The sequence below is a fragment of the Patella vulgata genome, chromosome 2 (assembly GCF_932274485.2).
Source record: "Patella vulgata chromosome 2, xgPatVulg1.2, whole genome shotgun sequence".
NCBI lineage: Eukaryota > Metazoa > Mollusca > Gastropoda > Patellidae > Patella > Patella vulgata.
Window position 1 is genome coordinate 46,649,531 of NC_065880.2, and position 22,490 is coordinate 46,672,020.

The 22,490-nt window shown below is 36.3% G+C and overlaps 2 protein-coding genes across 2 annotated transcripts; one reads left to right on the forward strand and one right to left on the reverse strand.

The window, feature by feature from the left end:
- Positions 1-952: 952 nt before the first annotated feature.
- On the reverse strand, positions 953-19,765 carry LOC126810860 (uncharacterized). The gene is made up of 14 exons (XM_050536173.2): positions 19,715-19,765; positions 12,810-14,736; positions 8,759-9,209; positions 8,091-8,286; positions 7,369-7,512; positions 7,055-7,237; positions 6,463-6,730; positions 5,568-5,706; positions 4,743-5,307; positions 3,766-3,823; positions 3,260-3,456; positions 2,734-2,842; positions 2,351-2,596; positions 953-1,389 (listed from the first exon to the last, which is right to left on the reverse strand). The coding sequence occupies exons 2-14, from the start codon at positions 14,683-14,685 to the stop codon at positions 1,367-1,369; spliced, it is 4,455 nt and encodes a 1,484-aa protein (XP_050392130.1). The 5' UTR covers positions 14,686-14,736; positions 19,715-19,765; the 3' UTR covers positions 953-1,366.
- Positions 16,068-20,918, forward strand: LOC126810861 (beta-1,3-galactosyl-O-glycosyl-glycoprotein beta-1,6-N-acetylglucosaminyltransferase). Its single transcript, XM_050536174.1, has 2 exons — positions 16,068-16,188; positions 18,122-20,918. The coding sequence occupies exons 1-2, from the start codon at positions 16,167-16,169 to the stop codon at positions 19,447-19,449; spliced, it is 1,350 nt and encodes a 449-aa protein (XP_050392131.1). The 5' UTR covers positions 16,068-16,166; the 3' UTR covers positions 19,450-20,918.
- The last annotated feature ends 1,572 nt before the right edge of the window (positions 20,919-22,490 follow it).

Consider the following 22,490-nt stretch of genomic DNA (forward strand, 5'->3'; position numbering starts at 1 on the left):
GCCTGGAATTGTAGACATGTAGATAGCCTTTTTTGTTCATTTTATTGTTATATTCTTCAGATTGGTTTTACCATAATTTGGTAATATATTTTCTGTTATATAGGAGAGAGGTAATATAGGCTTAGCCTGTTCCTCAATCCTTTTTCTGAGAATAAAATATTGTTTATATAAAAAAAAGGGCTAATGAAGACAGGCATAAGCCATGCATATTAATATGTGCTCATTACTTTCGAGGGTTATTTTACGTGTACACCAACGTGTACATGGGACCTCGGGTTTATTTCACATCTGGCCGACTAGCTTGCGTCCATCACACTAATGATTATTGACAGAAAAAAATAGTTTAAGTTGATAAAAATTGAAATGATTTAGAAATAAATATGTTCCTTTACTTGCCGACAGGGGGAGGGGGGGGGTGGATGGCCGAATGGTTAGCACGTGCGCGCTGTATCATAAGACCTGTCATTGAGTCAACTGGCGTGGTTTCGAATCCCCGGTTGTACGTGACAAGGAGTAGGGTCGCCTTTCCAACCTCGTGGGTTTTCTCCGGGTCCTCGGGTTTCCTCCCACTGCTAAAGACCACTACGCGCAAGCGAATTATTGAAATAAAATTAAACCATATGTTAGTCCCGAAATGACCTAGTTTGTGTCGAATGAACGTTAAATCCCATTTCTCTCTCTCTCTCTCTTACTGATCTGTATACAATTTTACTATTGTAGATCGAAAGAATTTGGTCGTTAATTAATTTTCAAACTACCCCGAAACTCAGGAGAAAGACCAAAATTAAAAAAAATGTATAATATAGTGATAGAATGTATCATAAAGGTAATAATTTCGATGATTGTACGGCGAATATTCTATTTCTCTGTTTTATGGTATAATTATAATTCACCCCCTGCCACAACATTGAACTGGCACTGAATGGTATATACGTAAAATATTTATTTATTTATTGACATACTATTATAAATAATTCAATAAAAATAATAAATAGCTACACTACATGGTAATATATATATAATTACTTGGCATCGTAGAATCACCGCGTGATTTCGTATATCACAGCATCGTTTCGATAAAAATACAAAACATACAATAAAAAATAATCGAAGAACAAATTACTTGAATGTAAGTATCAAATTTTACATTCAACAAGTAAATAAACAATTTAAATTAAAATGCTGGTCTGTTTATAAATGCTATATCTAAAATAAAATTATTATTGAACAATTTTAGGACGGAACATAGCACAATTATATAATGATGTTTATATATTAAGCGTTATCGTCAAGCATTATCAACTTATCACAGATTTTTTCAATGTCTATATAGACGAGATCATCCTCCGGGGATCAACCAGGTACTTCAACCAATGGCGTCTATTTCTCCTGAAAAAAGGCATGTGGGAAGGAATTACAATTCAGTTATAGTAGAAAAAAAAACATAGAAAGAAAATGGAACCTATTAGTTGACATATCGGCGAATCTAGAAGATAAAAAACACGCGCGGAATTGTGGATTCAAAAGTACAACTAGAATTGTTAGTTTCCACATCTCAACTAATTCAAATAGCGTGTTATAGATAGAGAGGGTATGTAAGATATATGTGACTACTTATACTACGAACCCGGGATACTTGTTAGGCGATAATAACTTTGGGAAAAGACCACACATCAATGTTGTTAAAAGACAATACTGGTGTCAGCCTTTATCACATATGTGATAGAACTGTTTAAACACGTTCCAAATATAATTTCAACACAGACATCATCGCTAAGTTAGATGCGTTATAAAGATTTCAAGTAAGGGAAGTGACGAACGCAAAAGGAAAACACGAGTTACCCTTCTATATTACTGACTGAGGTGACGAGTGATAACAGATATACGGGCGAATTTCTGCTCACTAATAATTCATTCGAAGACCAAAAGTTGTTATGCGAGGCTGTAAGATGATATCTGATAATTCAAAAAAGTAATTGAATGTCACTAGACAAGGGAAAACGAGAAAAATAGAAATAGTCCGTACATTCCCTTGTTTTTATTCATTCTATACTAAACAAAAAACATGGTAATACACTTTTCTGTTTTTCTATCTTTGACAGTCAGTCAATTATTGTTTTGAATTGTCAGATATCATCCCACAGTCGTCGTTACTTCAGTTTATTGAAATCTTCATAATCCATCTATCGTAGCAATGATCTATGTGTTAAAATATATTTTTGAAACGTGTTTAACCAGTTCTATCACATATGTGATAATGACTGACATCAATATTAATTGACTCATATTCGAATATTGTTAATTCCAAAGGTTGTATACAAAGATATGTTATCGACCATTCTTTACTTACTAGCTAATCCTCTATATCGACATTCTCTAAGTTTTGCCGAAAGGTTTGGAATGGTGGCGGAATCCGCATTCATATCTCGCCACTTCTGTAGACTGGAAAAACATCGATCTTGTCGTGTTGGTCTAGATCCCTCTATTTCCCGTAAAGTGCGATCAGGCAGCCCTAGGCGTTTAGCTAACACCTTCCAGTCCGTAGATACCTTTTCATCCCTCGACACTTTCACAAATGCCGTTTTTAAATATGAATCTGAAAAATTATGAAGAGCTATTATACAAACCACAAACTCTATTCTTTAGCTACCCAAACCAAACTAACGACCTTTCAATAATTACAATATTCTTTATTTGGAAACGTATTCGTTTAAATAGATACAAAAATATTACCTCTAGCACTATCAGACATTTCTTTTTTAAACTCGGCATTTCGTTCTTTAAGCACTTCAACTAAATCACCTCTACCACAAACACTTAAAGCATGGCACAACATCTCCACCTACAATACAATATACATAAAACCAAATGAGAACGTTCAGGACATGGGGTCTAACAAAACAAGAAGTCGATCACACGTACCTCTAATTATATGCCGACCTGGGGTTTGTGTGGTCGAGTTTTCGTAACATATGTGCTCTGCTATAGATTCACTAAAGAACCCAGTCAGCATGCGAGTTTCCAAATTACACAGTTTGTGTTCAGTGGATGTAAATTATCTTACAGTTAAATGTTGTTTTACCATGTGCTCCATATGCATCGTTCACTGAACGATTTCGTGTAAACAATTTTCGCTGGCGGTCGTTAATATTCTCCATGAAAACCACTAAAATACGATTTCTAACTTGACAAAGGGATGGCCTGGAAGACCTACAAAACCGCTTTAATCAGGGAATAATTATAGAAGAGATAATCTCACCTTGTCGACAGCCCGAGGTATTCGTTTAGCCCAGGAGACCAACATGTCATAGATTGTTTGTTGTCTTTCTGAATTAACGTTCTGGCGTAAGATAGCCTGTATCCTCATGCGTCTAATATTTAAATATTTCGCCAGCTGCTTCCATTCGTCACCCAATTCTCTGGATATAAAACGGAACACGTCTTCATTGATGGGTCCTTAAAAATACGATACGAAAGATCCATAACTTACTGTAAGAAGGAACAGAATTTAACATACAAGTTGTTTAAAGTTATCCATTTAATTTTGATAGATTGTAATAAACTCTTTATTAATCAAATTGAACTCTTTATATATTTGCCAAGAAACCATGATGACATCGATGTCCAAATATCAATACTGCAAATAATGCTTTAGATAAACTTAAAAAGATGATACAAAAGCTTTAAAATCGGTTATTGAATCTTAATAAAAGCTATCATTCGAATATTTGCTAAATAATAACATCATCAAAACTAAAAATGTACCTTCTTTTATTATAGATAAAGGCGCCTTCAGCAACGGCTTCGGGGGTTCTGGCTCTGGCTATAAAAAAAAAAAAATTATTCCAGAGGCGCTATGCATATAGTTAAAGAAGATGCGCTACAATTAAAGATATATATTCAAGAGCTAAATTTGCCTCGGGCTTAAACGTTATATACATTATTAATCAGACATTTACATGACAAGACCATAATCAACTCTGAATGTCATCGGATGCTCGAGATTTTAACTAGATTAGAACGGTTCGGCGATTTAATGATTTAATTCAAAAATGGAGAAGCGAGGCTAAGCCTCGAATACACCAGTAAAGTGGTTACGATAATAAACAATCAATGCACACATCTTATCAAAACTACAAACAGTGATAACTTGGTTCAGAATAAAGTAATTTGAATGAAATTTTCAATATATTCATTTCGCATTATCTTTTTTAAATCTATTTTAGCAAGAACGGTCGACTCTTTATCTAAATCTTACATAATGTATCTTTAATTAATGTACTTTCCTGTCACGGTATTGACATACAAAGCATGTACTTGCGTGTACGAGTTGTGCAAATGTATGCAAGGAGATTATCAATAACATTCACTCAAAATATAAACCAATGACATAAATTTCCTTTAATCAATTCGGTATGTGATATAACTTGTGACCATGGAGTATTGAAGTGAAATGAAATGGGTTTTAATATCCTAGTCCTACTGTTCTGCTCCGACCGGGATAACGAAGACGGGTCCATGGGGTATTAATGTATAGATATTTTTTTTCTGACACGTTATTTTTAAAAAAAAATTTTTTTTTTGATACTTTATTCTGTGTTCGAGAAAACTCTCGCTTAAAAGTCCTTGGCCTAGCTAACTATTTACCCCACGTGCCTCGCTCGAGTTTGTCTTTCGCTATCATAACTTCGGACTTGAACAATACCTATAAGCCCGTAGTGAATGATAGGTTATATACCTACCTTTGGTATAGTCATTAATAATTCACACAATAAAATTTCGCCATCCACCATTTCGATCCTTACTGGCTGATTTTTAGGGGGGTTTCTAGATTTACTGTTTTCTCTGTCGTCTGAATCTTGGATAAATTTTGGTACAAGACCTTCTGTAAACACTTGACAGAAGCCACGGTAACTGTTGAAACTACGCTGAGCAAATTTATCAAGTTCCTCAACCCTAAATTCTGTACGACACGGTATATGCGAATTAAATGGAAACGTAGTTCTGAGTTCTTTCGTATCTGGCCCTAGGTTACCACGGAAGCGAATTTCTAGCACTTGTCCTTCTTTGACGGAAATTTCTTTACTTACGGATGGACCCTCGTCAAAGCCATCTTCCGCTAGACGGCGTAACACTCGTTCTACTTTATTGGTACTAGCACAAGAAACTAATATGTCATTAAGATCTTCTCCTCGCTGACGTAGAAAAACCTGTATATTTCGTTGTAACAACACCTTTTCTAGTCTTGTGGCCATTTTCTCTACTTGATAATCAGCTAACTCCAGTTTTGTACGCAGCACAACGAATCTGAAATTAAATTACAGGGAGTTAGGATTCAGATACGCGGTTTCCTTATTATATATAGGCTACTGGACCATTTCAATTATGTCAATTAATTTATAAATTCTGCGTGTTCGTTGTTTCTGTTTACAGTCAACGTAGGTGGTTATTATTTCATTTACATACTTAGGAAAATAGCTACCGGTTGTCAAAAATACATGTGAAAAATATCCAGTCAGATAAAAGTAATTGTAAGTTTATATACAAACTTCATCTCGATTACCCACCTGTCCATGGGTTGAGTCATATCAAAAGAGACAAGATCTTTATTTTTAGCCTGAACAAGTGCCACGTCCTGAACTTTAACCCACAAACCATTTTCATCTTTACAAACCAGGTGAAGTTCTTCGTCATGTTTAGAATCATCTGCAAGTAAAACATAAAAACTTAATTTCTTTGACATGCTAAGCATTTTGTTGAAGACTTCAAGTTTGAGGGCCGGCCAAAGGGATAGCCAATCTCTGTTTAATCGGTTTTCAATAGCAAAAAGTATAAAGCATCCCAAGCTATATGCTATTTGGTTATAATGGACATAAATGAGTTCAATTACACCCTACCACCACGGTTGGCACAGTACCATTGTATCAAAAGCCTGAAAATTTGTATGCTCATTTCTCGATTTTACACGTTTCATAAATATATCCGAAATAATAATTGCATATGAAAAACTAATTACTGATAATAGGTGTATGGGTTGCATAGTAATAATCGTATACAAAAAACTAAACAAAAAAGTTATTCAATTGAGGGGCACAACGTTTCATGAAGATATATATATCGGCTTAGATATACTCTATGCGTTGCATCAGAAGGTCTGTCAGTGAGTCAAGTGGCGTGGTTTCCAATTCCATTCCCCGCTTGTGACAAGGAGTGGGGTCGTTTGTCCAGCCTCGTGGGCTCTCTCTCTCTCTCTCTCCCCCCCCCCCCGTCTCCGAGTCCCCCGGTTCCCCCACTGCTTAAGACTATTGAAATAAAATTGAACTAATGTCAGTGTAGTGGCGAGTGGACATTACCCCCCCCCTCTCTCTCTCTCTCTCTCTCTCTCTCTCTCTCTCTCTCTTCATATAATTGGTCGACATACAAATCTCCAAGAAAGATGCAAATAAAGAAACATGTACAAACCTTCTTTTTTGACGTATCCAGATAATGACCGGGCAGTCTGTGGTCTCATATCTACCTTGATCATTTTATCTCTGGTAATAGCAGTTGATGGTCGCTTTACACGTGATGGATTTGGTGGACATGGTAGAGTGAGGCTGACGGGTTTGGGCAGTTTTCGAGTAGATGTCCATTTGACTTTAATAATTGGGGTTGATGCCATTAAGCTACCACATTCTTCGGGAGTTTTATGTCTTAGTTCCGAAACTGTATTGGTATCTACTGGTTGAATCTATTAAGCAAACGAGAGTATAAATTACTATAAAATAATAAAATTTAATTAAACCCCACCTATCCACCGATTTAGCTATAATATTCTTATATACAAGTTTGACATTCTATTGGGTGTATTCTATTGGTATGGTACATTCTATTAGACTCCCAGCATACAGGGGCCGAACTATTGGGGGAGACAAAAAATATTAGATTAATTTTATACCCGGTTTCATCGATGTAGGCCAATTTAATTTAACCACAGATTAGATATTAGCATGTCAGTGGGACTTTAAATGTTTAGTGCGATACGTATTTAAAACAAAAGATTTAAATGTTTTACCTCTGTTGTTATTCCAACATTATATCTAAATGCACCCGGTTTGGTTGTCATGGTGAAACGTGTATCCACAGTAGATGACAATTTACCACCTTTTTTCGTGAAGGTGAAATTCTCCCTCTTCAATCTGTACACAACAGCAAATAAACCAAACTCCATGCCCCGTGCTTCAACAAACCGAACATCCTGCCAATGGAAGAATTAAAATGATGCAGATCGCACAAAAATATAGTTTTATTTTAAAGAAAGCTATATCCATTTAGGCCAACGCCCAGTCTAATTCGTCCCGTGGTTTTAATAGTAAGTAAAAAAAGTACCTTTATGTCTTCAATGATGGCGTCATTAGTTGGTAACTCTGTCCACTCTTCTTTACTGGTATCGTACCATTTAACTACCGGTTCACGACCCTGTGATACCCTTGGCGAACAGTGTGGTATAACCAAGGAAAACGGTTCTTCAAACTATACATATTAAAAAGAATATTTTCTTTTACAATGTATTCCAAGTGCTTATACTAGTGACAGTAATATTAAAACGTGTTCATAATGTATAATTTAATAATCAGTAATTTTGTCGAATCGTCAAACTGGAAACATTGTGTGGATATTGCGCCTTTATAAAATGAACTCAAATGAACTAGATATAAAATCTGTATGCACATTATTGGGTTCATAAAATGAACTCATTTAAATTACGTGTAGATACAAAATTTGTATGCACAAGTTTTGGGTTTATAAAATGAACTCAAAATAAATTAGATACAAAATGTGAATGTATATTATTAGTAGGTTGATAATATGAAGTGAATTACAAAGAAACAAAGACTATGATACTTCTATTTAGAAATCAAATCATTCACTGTTATTTTATATAACTGATTTGCGAAAACTGTTTTAAGTGTCTCTGTCCTAACCACGCCCTAATTAAGTGTCAAATCTAATCATACCAAAGGACAGACCGACTGGTGGATAACGGGTTTAAGTAACGAAATAAAATATTTTGGCCGTTGGTCAGATTGACTACACATAATAATATTTACCGTTAAGTTTTTTTCTATATTAGTCTGTTTTACTTCTATAATATTAGATATAAGTTCCTCGTTTTCGCATAAATGGAAAACACCCGACATTTGGTCAATTCTTTGAACTTCCAAATCATCTCTATGTAGTGACCCATTAATAGCCCGAACTATACAGCCTAATCCCGGATCAAAATCGCCAGGTTCTATACTGTATCTATAAGAGAAAAATCGAATTAATTATCGGTAAAATTTTGTTGGCAAAATATACTAAACTAAGTTGTCGGATAGTAGTTTCAGACAAAAAAAAAAAAAAAAAAAAAATAGGGTTTAATTTTCCCGGACAGCGACGTTTTCGCCTACTCGGGATCGAATTCCAGCTGCCAAGGGTTATTTTACGTGCATTTGCTGTTCATTCCCATCCGAACGAATAGACACTGTCCCTTGCCAGATCCTCCGTCACGTACCTCTGAAAAGGGGAAACCATGCTGAAAAATCACTTTGAACTTCCTGGGTCGACACCGTCTCCTGGTTAGTGATTGATCAGTGCATTGCTCACTGGGCCGCTGTGGGGACCAAAGATATAAAAAAACAAAAGGAGAACACGTACACCTGTTAGCGGGTGTTAGAGAAAAGGTATAAGCAGCCTGTACCAACACCAATATTTTAGACATAGCACAGTTGCTTACATGTATCGTGGCCAGTTGTTAGGGTTCTTTCTCTCTGCTTCACGTCGAGCACGTTCTTCCTCTTCAAGGGACCTTTCTACATCAAGACTTGTTCCTTTTCTCTTGGCTTCCTCTTCTAGACGTCTATCTTCTTCTTCTCTCTTTTTCTTTTCTTCCTCGGCCTTAATTCTGGCCTTTTCTTCGGCTCGTCTCTTAGCCTCATCTTCGGCTTTCTTCCTCTCCTCCGCGGCCCGTGCTGCATCTTCTGCTGCTTGGAGTGCATCTTGGGCTACTTCACGTGCTCTTTTTGCCGCTAATTCGGCTTCTGCTGCTTCGGCTTCAGTGTCCGCTATGATTTTGTCTGTTTCTGAGGCAATTGTTGCTGCTTTCGCTGAAGATGCCCTTGCGTCCGCTGCTTTTGCTAAAAGAGATTTATTTGCTGCTATACGCTCCTCTTCTAACCGTTCTTTATCTGAAATATGTAATATCATTGTATCATTTTTATTGCAGTGTATAGTGCGCGAGTCTCCGTGAAGCATAAAAAATACTCGGTTCATTTAATCAGACTTTAAATCCCGTATGTTTTTTGTTCAAAATAGGCCTTATGATTTTGGGGACTTTTTCACTAGAACATTTACGCTTATATGTACAGTTATGTTCAGTTGACGTGTAATGCATTTACCCCCCCCCCCCCGCCCCCTCTCTTCTCCCCTCACCCTCTCTCAAACCTGATAACACTTCTCGTTCACTTTGGAAGTTCGTATAGTAAACAATTTTATATCTAAACAACGCCACGCTCTTAAATGAGCTAAATTGCTAATGTTTGGGCCCTAGAAATTGAAACAAATGGGTCGCCACGCACATGGTAATGTAACAGGAATGTAAACTGATTAACATTCAATTGTTTCTGTTTTTACTGTTATTTCTAATCAGATATGTTCGGCGAAATACACCAGCAGTCTCGATCGAGTGGCAATATCCAGCGTCTGGTTCTTCCAGTCTACACCGATAGTATTTATCGCGCATTCTCTCCAGATAAGAATATGGGTCACCGTTTGAAATGACTTGTGGAATATGTCTAGCCCCGTTCTTCGAGTCCGTTGTTACAGATGGCACTGAAAAGCATTATGGTACACGATTCGTGTACCAATGTTAAACTGTTTATTTTGTCTTAAATATTGGATATTAGAAGCCAATCTTTTCCCGTTAAGATCACAACATCAATGTTGATTTAAATTGACAAATAATTCGTGTTTAGAAAGTCTCAATCGAATGGCAATCTCTAGCGTCTGGTTATTCCAGTCTACACCGATAGTATTTATTGCGCATGCTCTCCAGATAAGAATATGCCGTCACCGTTTGACATGACATGTGGAATATGTCTAGCCTCGTTCTTCGAGTCCCTTGATACAAATGCCGCTGAAACGCATTATGGTACCATTGTTAAAATGTTTATCCTGTCTGAAATGTTGGATATCACAACATCAATGTTGATCTAAATTGACAAATAATTCGTGTTTTCAATGTCGAAGAATTTGGATGATACTGAGTTAGAGACTGGGCTACTTTAAAAACCGGGGGTTGGGTGGCCGAATGGTTAACAAGTGCGCGCTGTATCATAAGGTCTTTCTTTGAGTCAATTGGCGTGTTTTAGATTCTTCGGTTGTACATGACAATGAGTAGGGTCACCTGTCCAACCTCATGGGTTTCCTCTGGGTCATACGGTTTCCTCCCACTGCTAAAAACCCCTACGCGCAAGCGAATTATTGAAATAAAATTGAACCATGCGTTAGTCCCGAAATGACCTAGTTTGTGTCGAGTGGGCGTTAAACGTTCTCTCTCTCTCTCCCTCTCTCTCTCTTTAAAAAGCGAAGCCTCGGATTTTACGAGTATACAAACCAAACGACAAAATGTGAAGAAATGGCGCAATTACCAATTCAAATACTCTATCGTACGGAAATATTCGCTCGATTCGCGTAATGAGGTCATAGAACCCATTCATTGTCCAAATAATTGTAATGGAAACTTACTACGGTAACTTCGGAAAGTACGTAGATATGGTTATCCCCGCACTTCATCCAAAGACATGAAATGAAACGAACTAGGGTTTAGCGTCCTACTGTTCCTCAAAATAATAACCAGTCGTATTCATTAAAATACTTAGGACTTATCCGTTAAACCTGGCAAATTATTTCAGCTATAGCCTATACATTACAAGTCAACTCCCTACTTTATTGGTATTAAGTAAAAATGTGACTTATGGGATTATAACTAATGGGTTTGTTGATAGTTTAGTCTGATCCGATTATCGTATTATATCTAATACAACCAACTTAAGCGTAAATAAATATTATATTCGCAATTCTCTCGAATATCGATATTCAAATAATACAGTCGATCTATTGCCCATTTATCAACTAATGACAGCAAATCGTTCAGTATTGAGGGGTTGATAATAAATCGATAATTCATAATAAGAAAGGTAACTTCCATAGCAACGAAAAGAATAGTTAATACCCGTCTAGCGTTTGCTTCTGTGAGGTTTATGATTATTAATCCCCATTTATTAATTTAACGTTTGTCTTTATAATATAATAATATATACGCAGAAGAGTTAGTTAAATATTATAGCGATACTTAAGTACGAACACGTTTCATATATTATCTATATTTAGTGCCGAATAAAATAATACCTTTAATCCGATAAATAAATATAGTTGTATGATTTGCACCTATTTACCTGTCTACAATAACCATTAAATAATTTAAGTAGTTTTACTAAAGCGGTAGGAGGGTATATCTCAAATGGAATATTCGGAATATAAATCAAAAGAATTTAGTTTTACATTTAGGCCAGATAATAGTTTATATGTGTTTATTAAGCCTTGTTGTGATAAGGGTGTTAGTTATGTGCATAAGAATAAGGAACATAAATCCTGAAAAAATGATTTATTTACATTAAACTAAATCAAATAAAACTATAAAAAGAATATTACTTGACTTTTTTAACTATTACATTTTAAATAAACTTGTGTTATAAACATACACGTTCATGAATATTTATATCGCTAAATCAATTATTGAAACGTCAACAATGAAGGTCTTGATTGATGTGTGTATTGGACGGTGTATATTTCAATAGATATATGTTTGATATTTATACAATATGTAAGTATATAGTGTTAATTATATACCTATCTATTGTTAGTCCCTCCCCTACAGAGCTCAAAATACACACATCTATTATACATAGGTAAACGTCCAGGAGTATGGAATTTTGTACATAAATACATTAGCCATTTGTGTACCGTGCAGATCAATTTAAGACGTACAACAAAACATCATTTACATCTGGATATCAATGAAGTCTTATTAGAGAGTCGCGTTCGTGTATTTTCCAACTGTCATATGATAACTATAATAGAATATATTCTATAGGACCTATATTATTCAGTGTCTCTAGTTACACTGATATTTGTTTTGAACAAGAGGTTCAATATGAAATGTACTTCAGAAATGGTGTCTTGTTGCTATAGACGTTCTAAAAAATTTTTTCCACTAAGCTAAACGCGTTAGGATTGTATTTATTAGAAATGTTATCTGAAGCTTTGATAAAGGAAGTGCATAACTATCTGAACCCTAAGTAGAAACTTGAAACATTTGACATAAGAAAACATGAGGTCGTTTCTAAGTAGTTATACTATTTAGTAACCGATATGTATGTAATAGTTGAGCATTTTATTTATAATGTGATTTTTAAATACAATAAATCACAATAAAGATCTTTTCCTAGAGCGATAGATAAACTAATCTCGCTTTAGGGTGGCCATATATTAAAAGTATAAATATCCCTTCCTTACATATTTGAATACCAAGAATTAAAGCATTTCAAAGTATAGCAAAATAGTTTTTAGGCGTCCCCTCCCCACTATGAATGCGGGAATATGGCCTTCATATTATTTGTGTGGGTTCATTGTTTTTTATTGCCTGATTAGCGTCGTGTGGACATTACCCCTCCCCCCTCTCTCTCTCTCTCTGTTTCTCTCTCTCTCACTCTCATATTAATACATACCTAAATATTCATCTTCATCATGATCTATCCAAGTTATCAAATCTTCATCTCGAAATTTACGGTTGATTAAATTACAAACATCGTCAGTAACGCGGCGTATTTCTTTTAATTCTTTGTTCATAGAAAAGGACAGTTTTTCACAACTTGTATATAGCTCTGCTAATGCCATAAAATTTTCACGAAACTCCCCTAAATTTAATGCAAAATCTTTTAGCTGTTCCGTTGTTAACTGAGTTTTATATTCTTGTAAAAGAGTAGCGGAATTGTGAAATATGTGTGATAATGTTTTTTGTAAAGCGTACACATTTTGACACCCAGTTTTTATTTCGTGTGAATAGGGGTATGTTTTCCGGTTGTCGATCCCGTGTACGTTAATTCGGTCTTCTTCCATTGTTGTTTCGGTAAGGCTTACACAATCTTGGCCAGAACTAATTGCATCAATGCGATCTAATAAACTTGTTACTGATTCCGTTTCAAAAGTACCGATACTGTAGTCGTCATCGGTATCATTGATATCTCGAAACTGGGATTTTTCAGTACTAGCTACATTGTATTCCTTTGGTGGATTATTTTTCTCTGTTTCATAATATTCTTGATCAGATAATTGTTCAGTATTGTTATCCTCCTTGTTATTCTCGTCTAAAGATTTCAGACTTTCGTGCGATTCTTGGTATGAGACGTTTTCACCTTCTAGATCAGAACTTTCAGATTCAAATGGGTCGGCTTCAAACTTTTCAGGATATTCTATAACACTATCGTCTTCATCCGAGCTTTTGTCGATTATGGGATCACTAGTTGGACTATCTGGGTTTTCAATTTCTACTTCAGCTTTCTCGTGCACACCAGTGTTCAGATTATCTTGACGTTCACCTGTAGTGTCTTGTTCAGCTTCAGAATCCCCCAGTTCTTCACTGGTGGAATCTTCCAATGAAATAAAGCCAACAGTTTCGTTAAAGGAAACGCTCTTCTTTTCTTTATGTGCTGTGCTAGCTCTACTCTGAATTAATCCAGGACTTTCTGTGAGATAGCTGCCAATATCCTCTCCCGAATCCGTATGATGTGAATTATAACTAGCACTACCCAATGAATAATCAGATGCACTGACTCGTTCAACAGACTCAAAACTGACAACGTCCGAATTTTTCTCTTGGGTATCCGCTTGTACTAAATCATCTGGTGTGTCTTTATCATGACATTCGGCGACTTGTTCTATGCAAAAGTTATCTTCATCTTCTTCGCTTGCGTCTTCTACATCAATTTCAGGTTCTGATTCGTTTAATTCTACTTCAACCCCTTGTCTACTCTCCAAAGAAGCAACATCGCCAGCTTCCTTAACAATATGCCGATCACTTTGTACATAAATGTTATTTTTGTCTATTTGGTTATGTTCCAAAGAAGCAACACTGTTAGAATCACTTTCATCTAATCCATTTACATATTCACGCGAACCGCTTTCGACGATTACTGCTGTTGTTGTGTTATTACATTCGACACTGTTGTTTGATAGATCATCGGATTCACAGCTAGTATCCCCTTCTTCTTCTCCTTCGTCGTCGTCGTCTCCGTCTGTTAAGTCAGAACTATTATTACGAACATGTTCTAAACTGCTAGTGTCACTATAAACACTATCGCCTGTTTGATCTTCTGCCCCCTGCTCAACTGTCTCTGTATTGTCGTCTGCATAAGTGTCTTCCTCGAACAATCTCGCGTTATTTTGCGGTGTATTATCGTTAGCAACAGGGGTACGGTTTTGTGGGTTTATGTTTAACGCGGGTTCACAAGTTAGGCTGTTAATACCTTCCACTGAATTAAACGAGTCAGTTAATATGTTAGTAGATTTTTCACCTCTATGCGGTAATACGTTGTCTGCGGACATTGTTCAAGTAATTAAAGGCAGTCGGGCAATCCCCAAACAAACGGTGTCACCCTGTAATAGATCAAAAGGGACATCAATTAATTAGTCTTAATTGGTTAATTTAATTACATTAAGTTTGATTCTATTTTATAAATAATCTGTTAAATTATCAGTAATCTGAATGAAAAAATTATAAGAAATAATCTTTATGTTTTACAAATGATAGTTGTTATAGAACTTACTGTAAACATAATCCGACACGATTAAAATGTATTTAATTTGTCTTAGGATTTTGAGTTATTATAGCATTTACTGTAAACATAATCCGACACGACTAAAATGTATTTAATCTGTCTTAGGAATTTGGGTTGTGAAGGTTATGCTCCGGGACATGGAAATATTTCAATGATTTTCATTCAAATCATTCAATCCAGCGTATCCGCATGTAATGCGTCCTCAATATCCCGAGCATGTTTTATCTAAATAAGGCCAAAAGATGGCTCTTGAACCGTTTTTTTTAATACACTCTTTAGGTTATGTGTCACTAAACTGCAAACTCACTCAATTCCGAACAGCATACACACACTGCAGACATCACTAGTGCGTTTGCACATTTCCAAGATATTAGACATGTATACCACATCACATTACCTTTTTTTTTTCTTGTCGTGGATAAGTGGGTAAGACATTGGCTCGCTAGCCTGGAGGTCGGGTGTTCGATCCCTGCATTGGCCGAGAAAGTTCATCCAGTTGGAATTCGATATAAGAGTAGGTCGTAGTGTCGCTGTCCGGGCAAAATTTCCCACATAGCACATTGTATGGCTTATGCCCGTCTTCATTAGCCCATTTCGGAGCAGAACAGTAGGACGTTAAACCCCATCTCATTTCATTACCTTTTTTTGCCCCCCCCCCCCAAAAAAAAAACCCTACCAAACACAGGATCGAGGGTGTTCTAACGCGTGCCCTTCAGATCATAAGGCCTGGAATTTAGTCATGTGGCGAGATTTCGATAAGATCCCTACCCACAAACGAATTATTGAAATACAATTGTACCAGTTGTTAGTCCCGAAATAGCTTAGTATGTATCGAATGGACGTTAAGCTTCATCTTCAAACATTGCATCATTTAATCTAAATGTAATAATTATAGCAGTTCTCAGCATGTTATTGTTATGGGCATCCACAGTTAAGGTTTCTCCGTTTGCATTGTTATTATACACTACTTTGTCGATTTGTATTAATGGACTCTGAATTTGAATGCCCTTTAGACAGTATTATATTTTATTTTACAATATTATGAAGAAGTCTGTACTCACATTATTCTACTGAATGTGCCTTTATTGATTAAGGTTTCTATTTTGTCCTAACATGTGTTACCCATTATTTAAATTACTGATTAAATAAAGCTAGGATACCATGTATGTGTATATGTTACTGAAATCAATGTAATGTACGAAGTACTATTCATTTCTAATTTGATCCACCCATATTGTTCTGAAAACGATGTCACTTTTACAGAGAACGGGTAAGAATGTGTTTATTATTGAGAATTGTATTTTGAAACAGCAATACTGTAAGCCGTATTTAATGTATGATTATGTAAGGCACAGTTTATACTTCCCTATCATAGATGATACGTAGCTTAATACATGTACATGTATCGTTACTATAGTTTGGAAAGTTTGTTAAGTGCAGTCAAATTTAGAAAAAGGCTGAGCTGTACATTCTCAACCAGAAAGGAATTACCCGAATCACTCGTCCTATACATAAGAAATACACCGTTGTTATTTTGGATCAGATTTTTTCAGAGATGGATTTAGGAAGTGAAAAGAGTTGTGTACACAGGGTATTTAATGTTAAGTCGTCATTACGGACTTAGTTTCATCAACAATAAACAATGAATGTTAGTAACACGTTTGTAATTTAATATATTGAATGCGATATTCCTAGTCGTTCTGATGGTAAAACCAGCAGTTGCATGGCAAGATACGCCCACATTTTGCAAGAGATGGATAGAGAACAAGCTAAAACAGAAGCAATTTTTCGTACAATCAGGGGCCATAATCCAGAAAGTTATGGTGTGAAATGCGCAAATATCGAAAGGAACCAAGATCTTGGGGTTATAAACATGCATTTTAAGTTTCATCAAAATTGGATCAAAATTGTTACCTCTAGAGGATCCACAACTTTGATATACCAGATGTTTACACTATTTGCGTAACGGTTATATATTCGAACGGTTTTTGAAATCGGATAATAATTGTGACCTCTAGAGGGACCACGAGCTAAAAACGCGATTTTTCGTACAATCAGGGGCCATAAGTTAGGATCCAATATGCACGAATATCGAAAGGAACCAGGATCGTAGGGTTATAAACATGCATTTCAAGTGTCATGAAAATCGGATGAAAAATGAGTCCTCTATAGAGTGTCTACAAGCTAAAAACGTGATTTTTCGTACAAGCAGGGGCCATAATCCACGAAGTTATGGTCCGATACATGCCAATGTCGAAATGAAACCGAGATCTTTGGGAGTTAGACCTAAATTTCGTCAAAATCGGATAAAAATGTGTCCACAAGCAAATTGTGAACGGACGGACGGACAGGGGCGACGGCATAATACGTCCACATGTAAATGTGGGCGTATAAAAAACAAACTGAGGCGGACCCGTTAGCATGAACGCACAAGAACCGTTAACGTAGAATCCGACGTAAAATAGGCGGATCACATCACTGTCCAAGTAAAATGTCCCCCGCTCCCCGACATTGCTCATGTGACAATAGGACGGTCTTCATTAGCCCAGTCGGAGCAGAACAGTAGGCCGTTAAACCCCATTTAATTTCATTTCATTTCATGACCATAGAAAATATAACCGCATATCAGCCGCAAAATAACCGAATAGTTACGTTTAGGAGACGTTAAACTCTATTCCATTCCGTTAACTTTAGGAGGGACGGGGGTGCCTAGTCGTTCGGATGGACAAAATACCAGTATCAAAGATAACAAGAAACAGAATACCAGTATCAAAGATGACAAATAGCAGTGGACCAGTCTTAAAACGGCTTCTTGGCGCATGCCGGAATTTGGAAATGGAACACCCAGTCTAAATCATATTCAAAATAAAACTCATTTAACGATATCACCCCCTTCTAACACCCAATCTACAAAGGGGGGGGGGGTGTACACAGTATCCCAATAAATACCATGTTGTCTTTATTCAGGAATATTATTGCAGATCATATAGCCCATATGGGACCCCCCCCCCCCCTTTAAACACCAACGTTGACATCTGGGTTTATGTTAACTGTTTTACCTGAAATTTTGGAGACAATATGAACATAACCTAGGTTGATAAAGGCAGAAATATGCTGCTCATTAAACAGAGATCAACTGCATGTATGTTGTAAAAGTCAGAAGAAGTATATATTTTAATAACGTATTATTTCTTTTCTTTTAGCTATATTGCGATGTATTTTGCTTCTTCTTAGCCTTCAACTGATATGTGTCACATACCTAACAACACAGACCGGCTATATCCAAGGTGTTTTGAATACGGCAAGGTTCAGCAGTAGTTCACGATTCTTTTATCCAAATCACCAATCTATGGTAAAATTAAAGAACGATTATTACCAGAGTCACTACAAATCCTGTCAACATTCTGTGGTCATCGAAAACAACATTAGTTGTATAAAAATAATTAGCAATTTGACCAGTGCATCACCTATGGCCACCAATAAAAAACGATTGTGTAACTTAACCAAAATTTCTGAAAATTGTCAGTTGTTTCGTCAAATTAACGGGTACGAAGATAAAGTTGTTACTAAACTGGAAGAAGATTTTCCGCTAGCTTTTGGTATTCGTCTGCATAAATCTCCAGTACAAATGGAGCAGATTTTAAGAATTATTTATCGTCCACATAATTTTTATTGTATCCATGTCGATAACGGCAGTGATATCCGCGTATTTAATTCTTTAAAATCAGTCGCCCGATGTTTTGACAATGTGATCGTTTTGTCTCAAATACGAACAGTATACTCATCTATAAGACTTGTAGAAGCTGATTTATTGTGTATGAAAGAAGCGATGAAATCAACAATTCAATGGAAATATTTTCTTAACATGGCAGGTCAAGAATTACCACTTAAAACTAATCTGGAAATAGTTCAAATTTGCCAGTTATTTCAGGGGAGGAATGATATAGAATCGGAGGCCATGCCAAGTCAGTTGGAAGAAAGGATTCGGTTTCACCATGTGTTTAAAAATCGTAGACCTTATCACACAACAGTAACAAAACCACCGTTTCAATACCCCATTGAGTTCCGAAAGGGTAGTGCTTATGGTGTGCTCTGTCGAGATTTTGTTCAGTTTGCGTTATACAGCGAAATCGCTACTAAACTAGTGGAATATCTCTCTGACACAGAGGCTCCAGAAGAAACTTTCCTCAGTACCTTAAATTTTATGCATGAAGCTCCAGGGGGGACTAATGTAACTATTTCTCATTATAAGAAAACATATCTCTCCCGAGCTGTGATTTGGATGTGGGATAAAATAAAATGTCAGGGGACTTTTCAACGCGGTGTATGTATATTCCATAGCGGTGCTCTTCCTTGGCTTACGAAACAACCACAGGTGATAGGGAATAAAGTTAGCACGGCTTATGACCAAATCGTTATTGACTGCATGGAAGAATTTCTACACAATAAATCTGTACAGATTGATTTTTCTGTATTGAACACTACAAAGTACAAAAATTATCCACATATTCCAAACGAAAATATAAACTAGTTGTGTGCACGTTTCTACATTCTTTCGTTGTAGAAACCCAGCCCAATCGACATCTTCTAATTTCCTAAAAATATTTATTTGCCATTGATACATTACCCCGTGCATTTGGGGGAAGGGGGGGGGGTATTTCCACCATACCCACCCCGTTCCGGCGCTCCTGTACATTAATAAATAATATTTCAACATACACTAAGACGTATGACTTATTTTAAAAGAGTAACAGTCACTTCTGGTTATATTTTGTATATAGACAATAAATACTTACCTAATATTTAAGTTATTATGTCGCCAACGTAATACTAAACCTGCTCACGCTAAAACGGTTATCAAACCTATATACTGTCAAGTTGTATTAAATCGAGGCTGGTCCAATGTAATGATTTTTAATAAAGAACCAGACGGACAATAAAAAATTGCTAGAAGAATGGATTTCCCTTTAATGAAATAGACCAGTATCGATTTCTCATTAATCCACGGTTGCGGGCGAAAATATTTAACTCTGTGCATAACGACGTTACAGAACTTGTCAAAGACCTATTATTCACACCCACGAATAATAATAAGTTATAGAACTCGATCATGATCAAAAATGGTAATTAAAAACTATATTCTCTCTCTTGGAATTCCACGTAAACGTAACAGTCTCAATACACTATGTGCAATATTCGAATAACCCTAAAACTTATACCTATATCTCTATTCGTAATTCAACATGATTACCGGACTATAACATGAATTATATCTTCGTAATTGCGTGCTAAATAAATAATGTAGGAATTTACCAAATATGATGTTAGATCTGGATTTACAAATATGGATAAATATGTTTGTTCTTTATAGGAGATTAGTATACCTTGTTATGTCTCTCTTAATCTCCATATATGGCATGATACAGTGGTCGATATCTAATTTACTTCAAGCAAACCTTAAACTAGTAAGGAAAATAAACATTCTATCGAATTATTGAAGTATTTAGTGATTTCATCTTGGGTCTTGTAAGCGGCTTCGTTTAGAGGCACACAAAAACGAAGTCTCCTGTACACGTTGGCATACAGTTTAAAATCGATTAAAAGTAGGCAGAAAAATCACTGTTCAGGAAAAATTTTCTCAGAGAAATATGACCAGGCATAATGACCAGTCAGTGTTAGATAGTATTTAATTTCTCATGGTTAATATCAATCAGAGTAGAAGCTAATTAGTTAAGTATTTAATCCATTATTGTTTATTTATGTTAATGTCTCTAGTGATAATCCTGTACAGTATATGTTTTGATGTCAACACTTAAGCTTATCAATTTGTAGTTAGAATATAAAAAGGCTGATGTACATTAATAGGTAAGTCATTATTAGGTCACCCGACTTAGTAGCAACTACGCCGGTCATCCACTGTGCTGTAGGTGTACATTGTATGTATTGAATTATTGTCATTTGTAAGATATAAGTTCCTGTAATTAAAAGGTTGAAGAACCATTCCAGACTTATTAGTTATTGAAGAACCTAGCGTTTATAGTACGCTGCATTGCGTATGATGCCGGTATTAATAATTAGAGCGGTTGGTGCAGAAAAGTTTAACGTTAAACCCCTTTTCATTTATGTCTGGGTTAACTCCTCCGCTTTTATGATATACGAGGATGTATTCAAAGACGCCGGGAATACTATGAGATTTCATCGAGGTAGAACCCTATTAGTAATAGTAGGAATGAACCCTGAAATCGGCACAATAAATATTAATACAAACGATCTCATGGTCATTAAGCCGGTCATTGCATATACACGCTGATATTTACTTTTAGGGGAACTCTTTTTTTAAAAAAACCCCGTGGTGGTTTGGTTCACCTGGCAATATTGGGGGAACTTCACCGAGACGCAATGTCAGTGGCAGCGTTGTGTCAAGGCTGGCTGTCTGGCACAGAGTCCAACAAAGCGCATAACAATTATCAGCACCGATACACCCACGTGACCCCCCCCCCCCACCGCCACGGCACAGTAGCTGTAGCACGAGAGGCTAGCGGCATGTGGGCATGTGGGATGCTGGACACGGTCTACTGGATGGGATGGTAATGTAGTTATTAGTAGTAACATTCCAATATCACCAGCTTATGGAGTGTTTGTGTCTCAGCTAATCCGTTACGCGAGAGCTTGTTCCTTTTATTCTGATTTTTTAAGTAGATCGAGGCATTTGTCATCTAAGCTTCAACTACAGGGGTACTTGCGCACTAAACTTATTAAAACCTTTAAAAAGTTTTATGGCCGTCATATTGATTTGATTGGTAAATATAACGTGTCTCTCTCGGCTATTATTCTAGATATATTTAATTGACACGTATACTATTACTATCTCCCTGATAATATCTACTACATCGTTAACACAGTTCATCGCGTGCATTTTGCATACCGATAGTTCATTGGCCAATCACGCTATTTTACCGACATTTCGCCTAATAGTTTGGATGCAGCTATGGCGGGTGTGGCGCCAGGCAGGGTAAGCTTACTCTTCCGGACACCTGTTACCACTGTTTGTCGTGTAATTTGTACACGAGGAGCAGTCCATTTGCTGATTACACTATTTTGCTTGAATACACTATTTTGCCTATAACGTTTTTTAGGATTTCGAATTCTGTCTTATGGTTTGGATTGTTCGTACTTGGTTTTATTTTATTCAAACCGTTAGGCGACGGCTCTGGTCCCCGTGCCCTCGTGAATTAAAGCAATGACGCGTTCTTCTTGGAGTTCAGATGTCAACCCTTCCATAGAAGTATAGTAGTTTTACTGACTTTTTAAAGATACTTTCCCAGAAAAGTGTTTATCAGATAGTTATTTCCAATAAAAGTATGGCAATTTTGGTATATAAATCACGAGACACAAACATGACCTCTTTTAATATATTTTTTATAGCAGAGGTATTCCCTCGCGTAAACAGTGTTTTGAGAACGATTTGAAGCAAAATTTTGATAGATTTATTAGTTTGAATATAGTTTTCGTCCAAATACATCATCATATCACCCAGTTTGTACACGGGAACGTATCTTTAAAAGCGACATT

Coding starts and splice junctions, on each gene's coding strand:
- LOC126810861 (XM_050536174.1), top strand. CDS start 16,167: ATGTCACTTTTACAGAGAACGG. Junction 16,189..18,121: donor GTCACTTTTACAGAGAACGG/GTAAGAATGTGT, acceptor CTTTTCTTTTAG/CTATATTGCGATGTATTTTG.
- LOC126810860 (XM_050536173.2), bottom strand. CDS start 14,685: ATGTCCGCAGACAACGTATTACCGCATAGAGGTGAAAAATCTACTAAC. Junction 8,287..8,758: donor AACAACTGGCCACGATACAT/GTAAGCAACTGT, acceptor TTTCTCTTATAG/ATACAGTATAGAACCTGGCG. Junction 5,707..6,462: donor TGGATACGTCAAAAAAGAAG/GTTTGTACATGT, acceptor TTTTACTTGCAG/ATGATTCTAAACATGACGAA.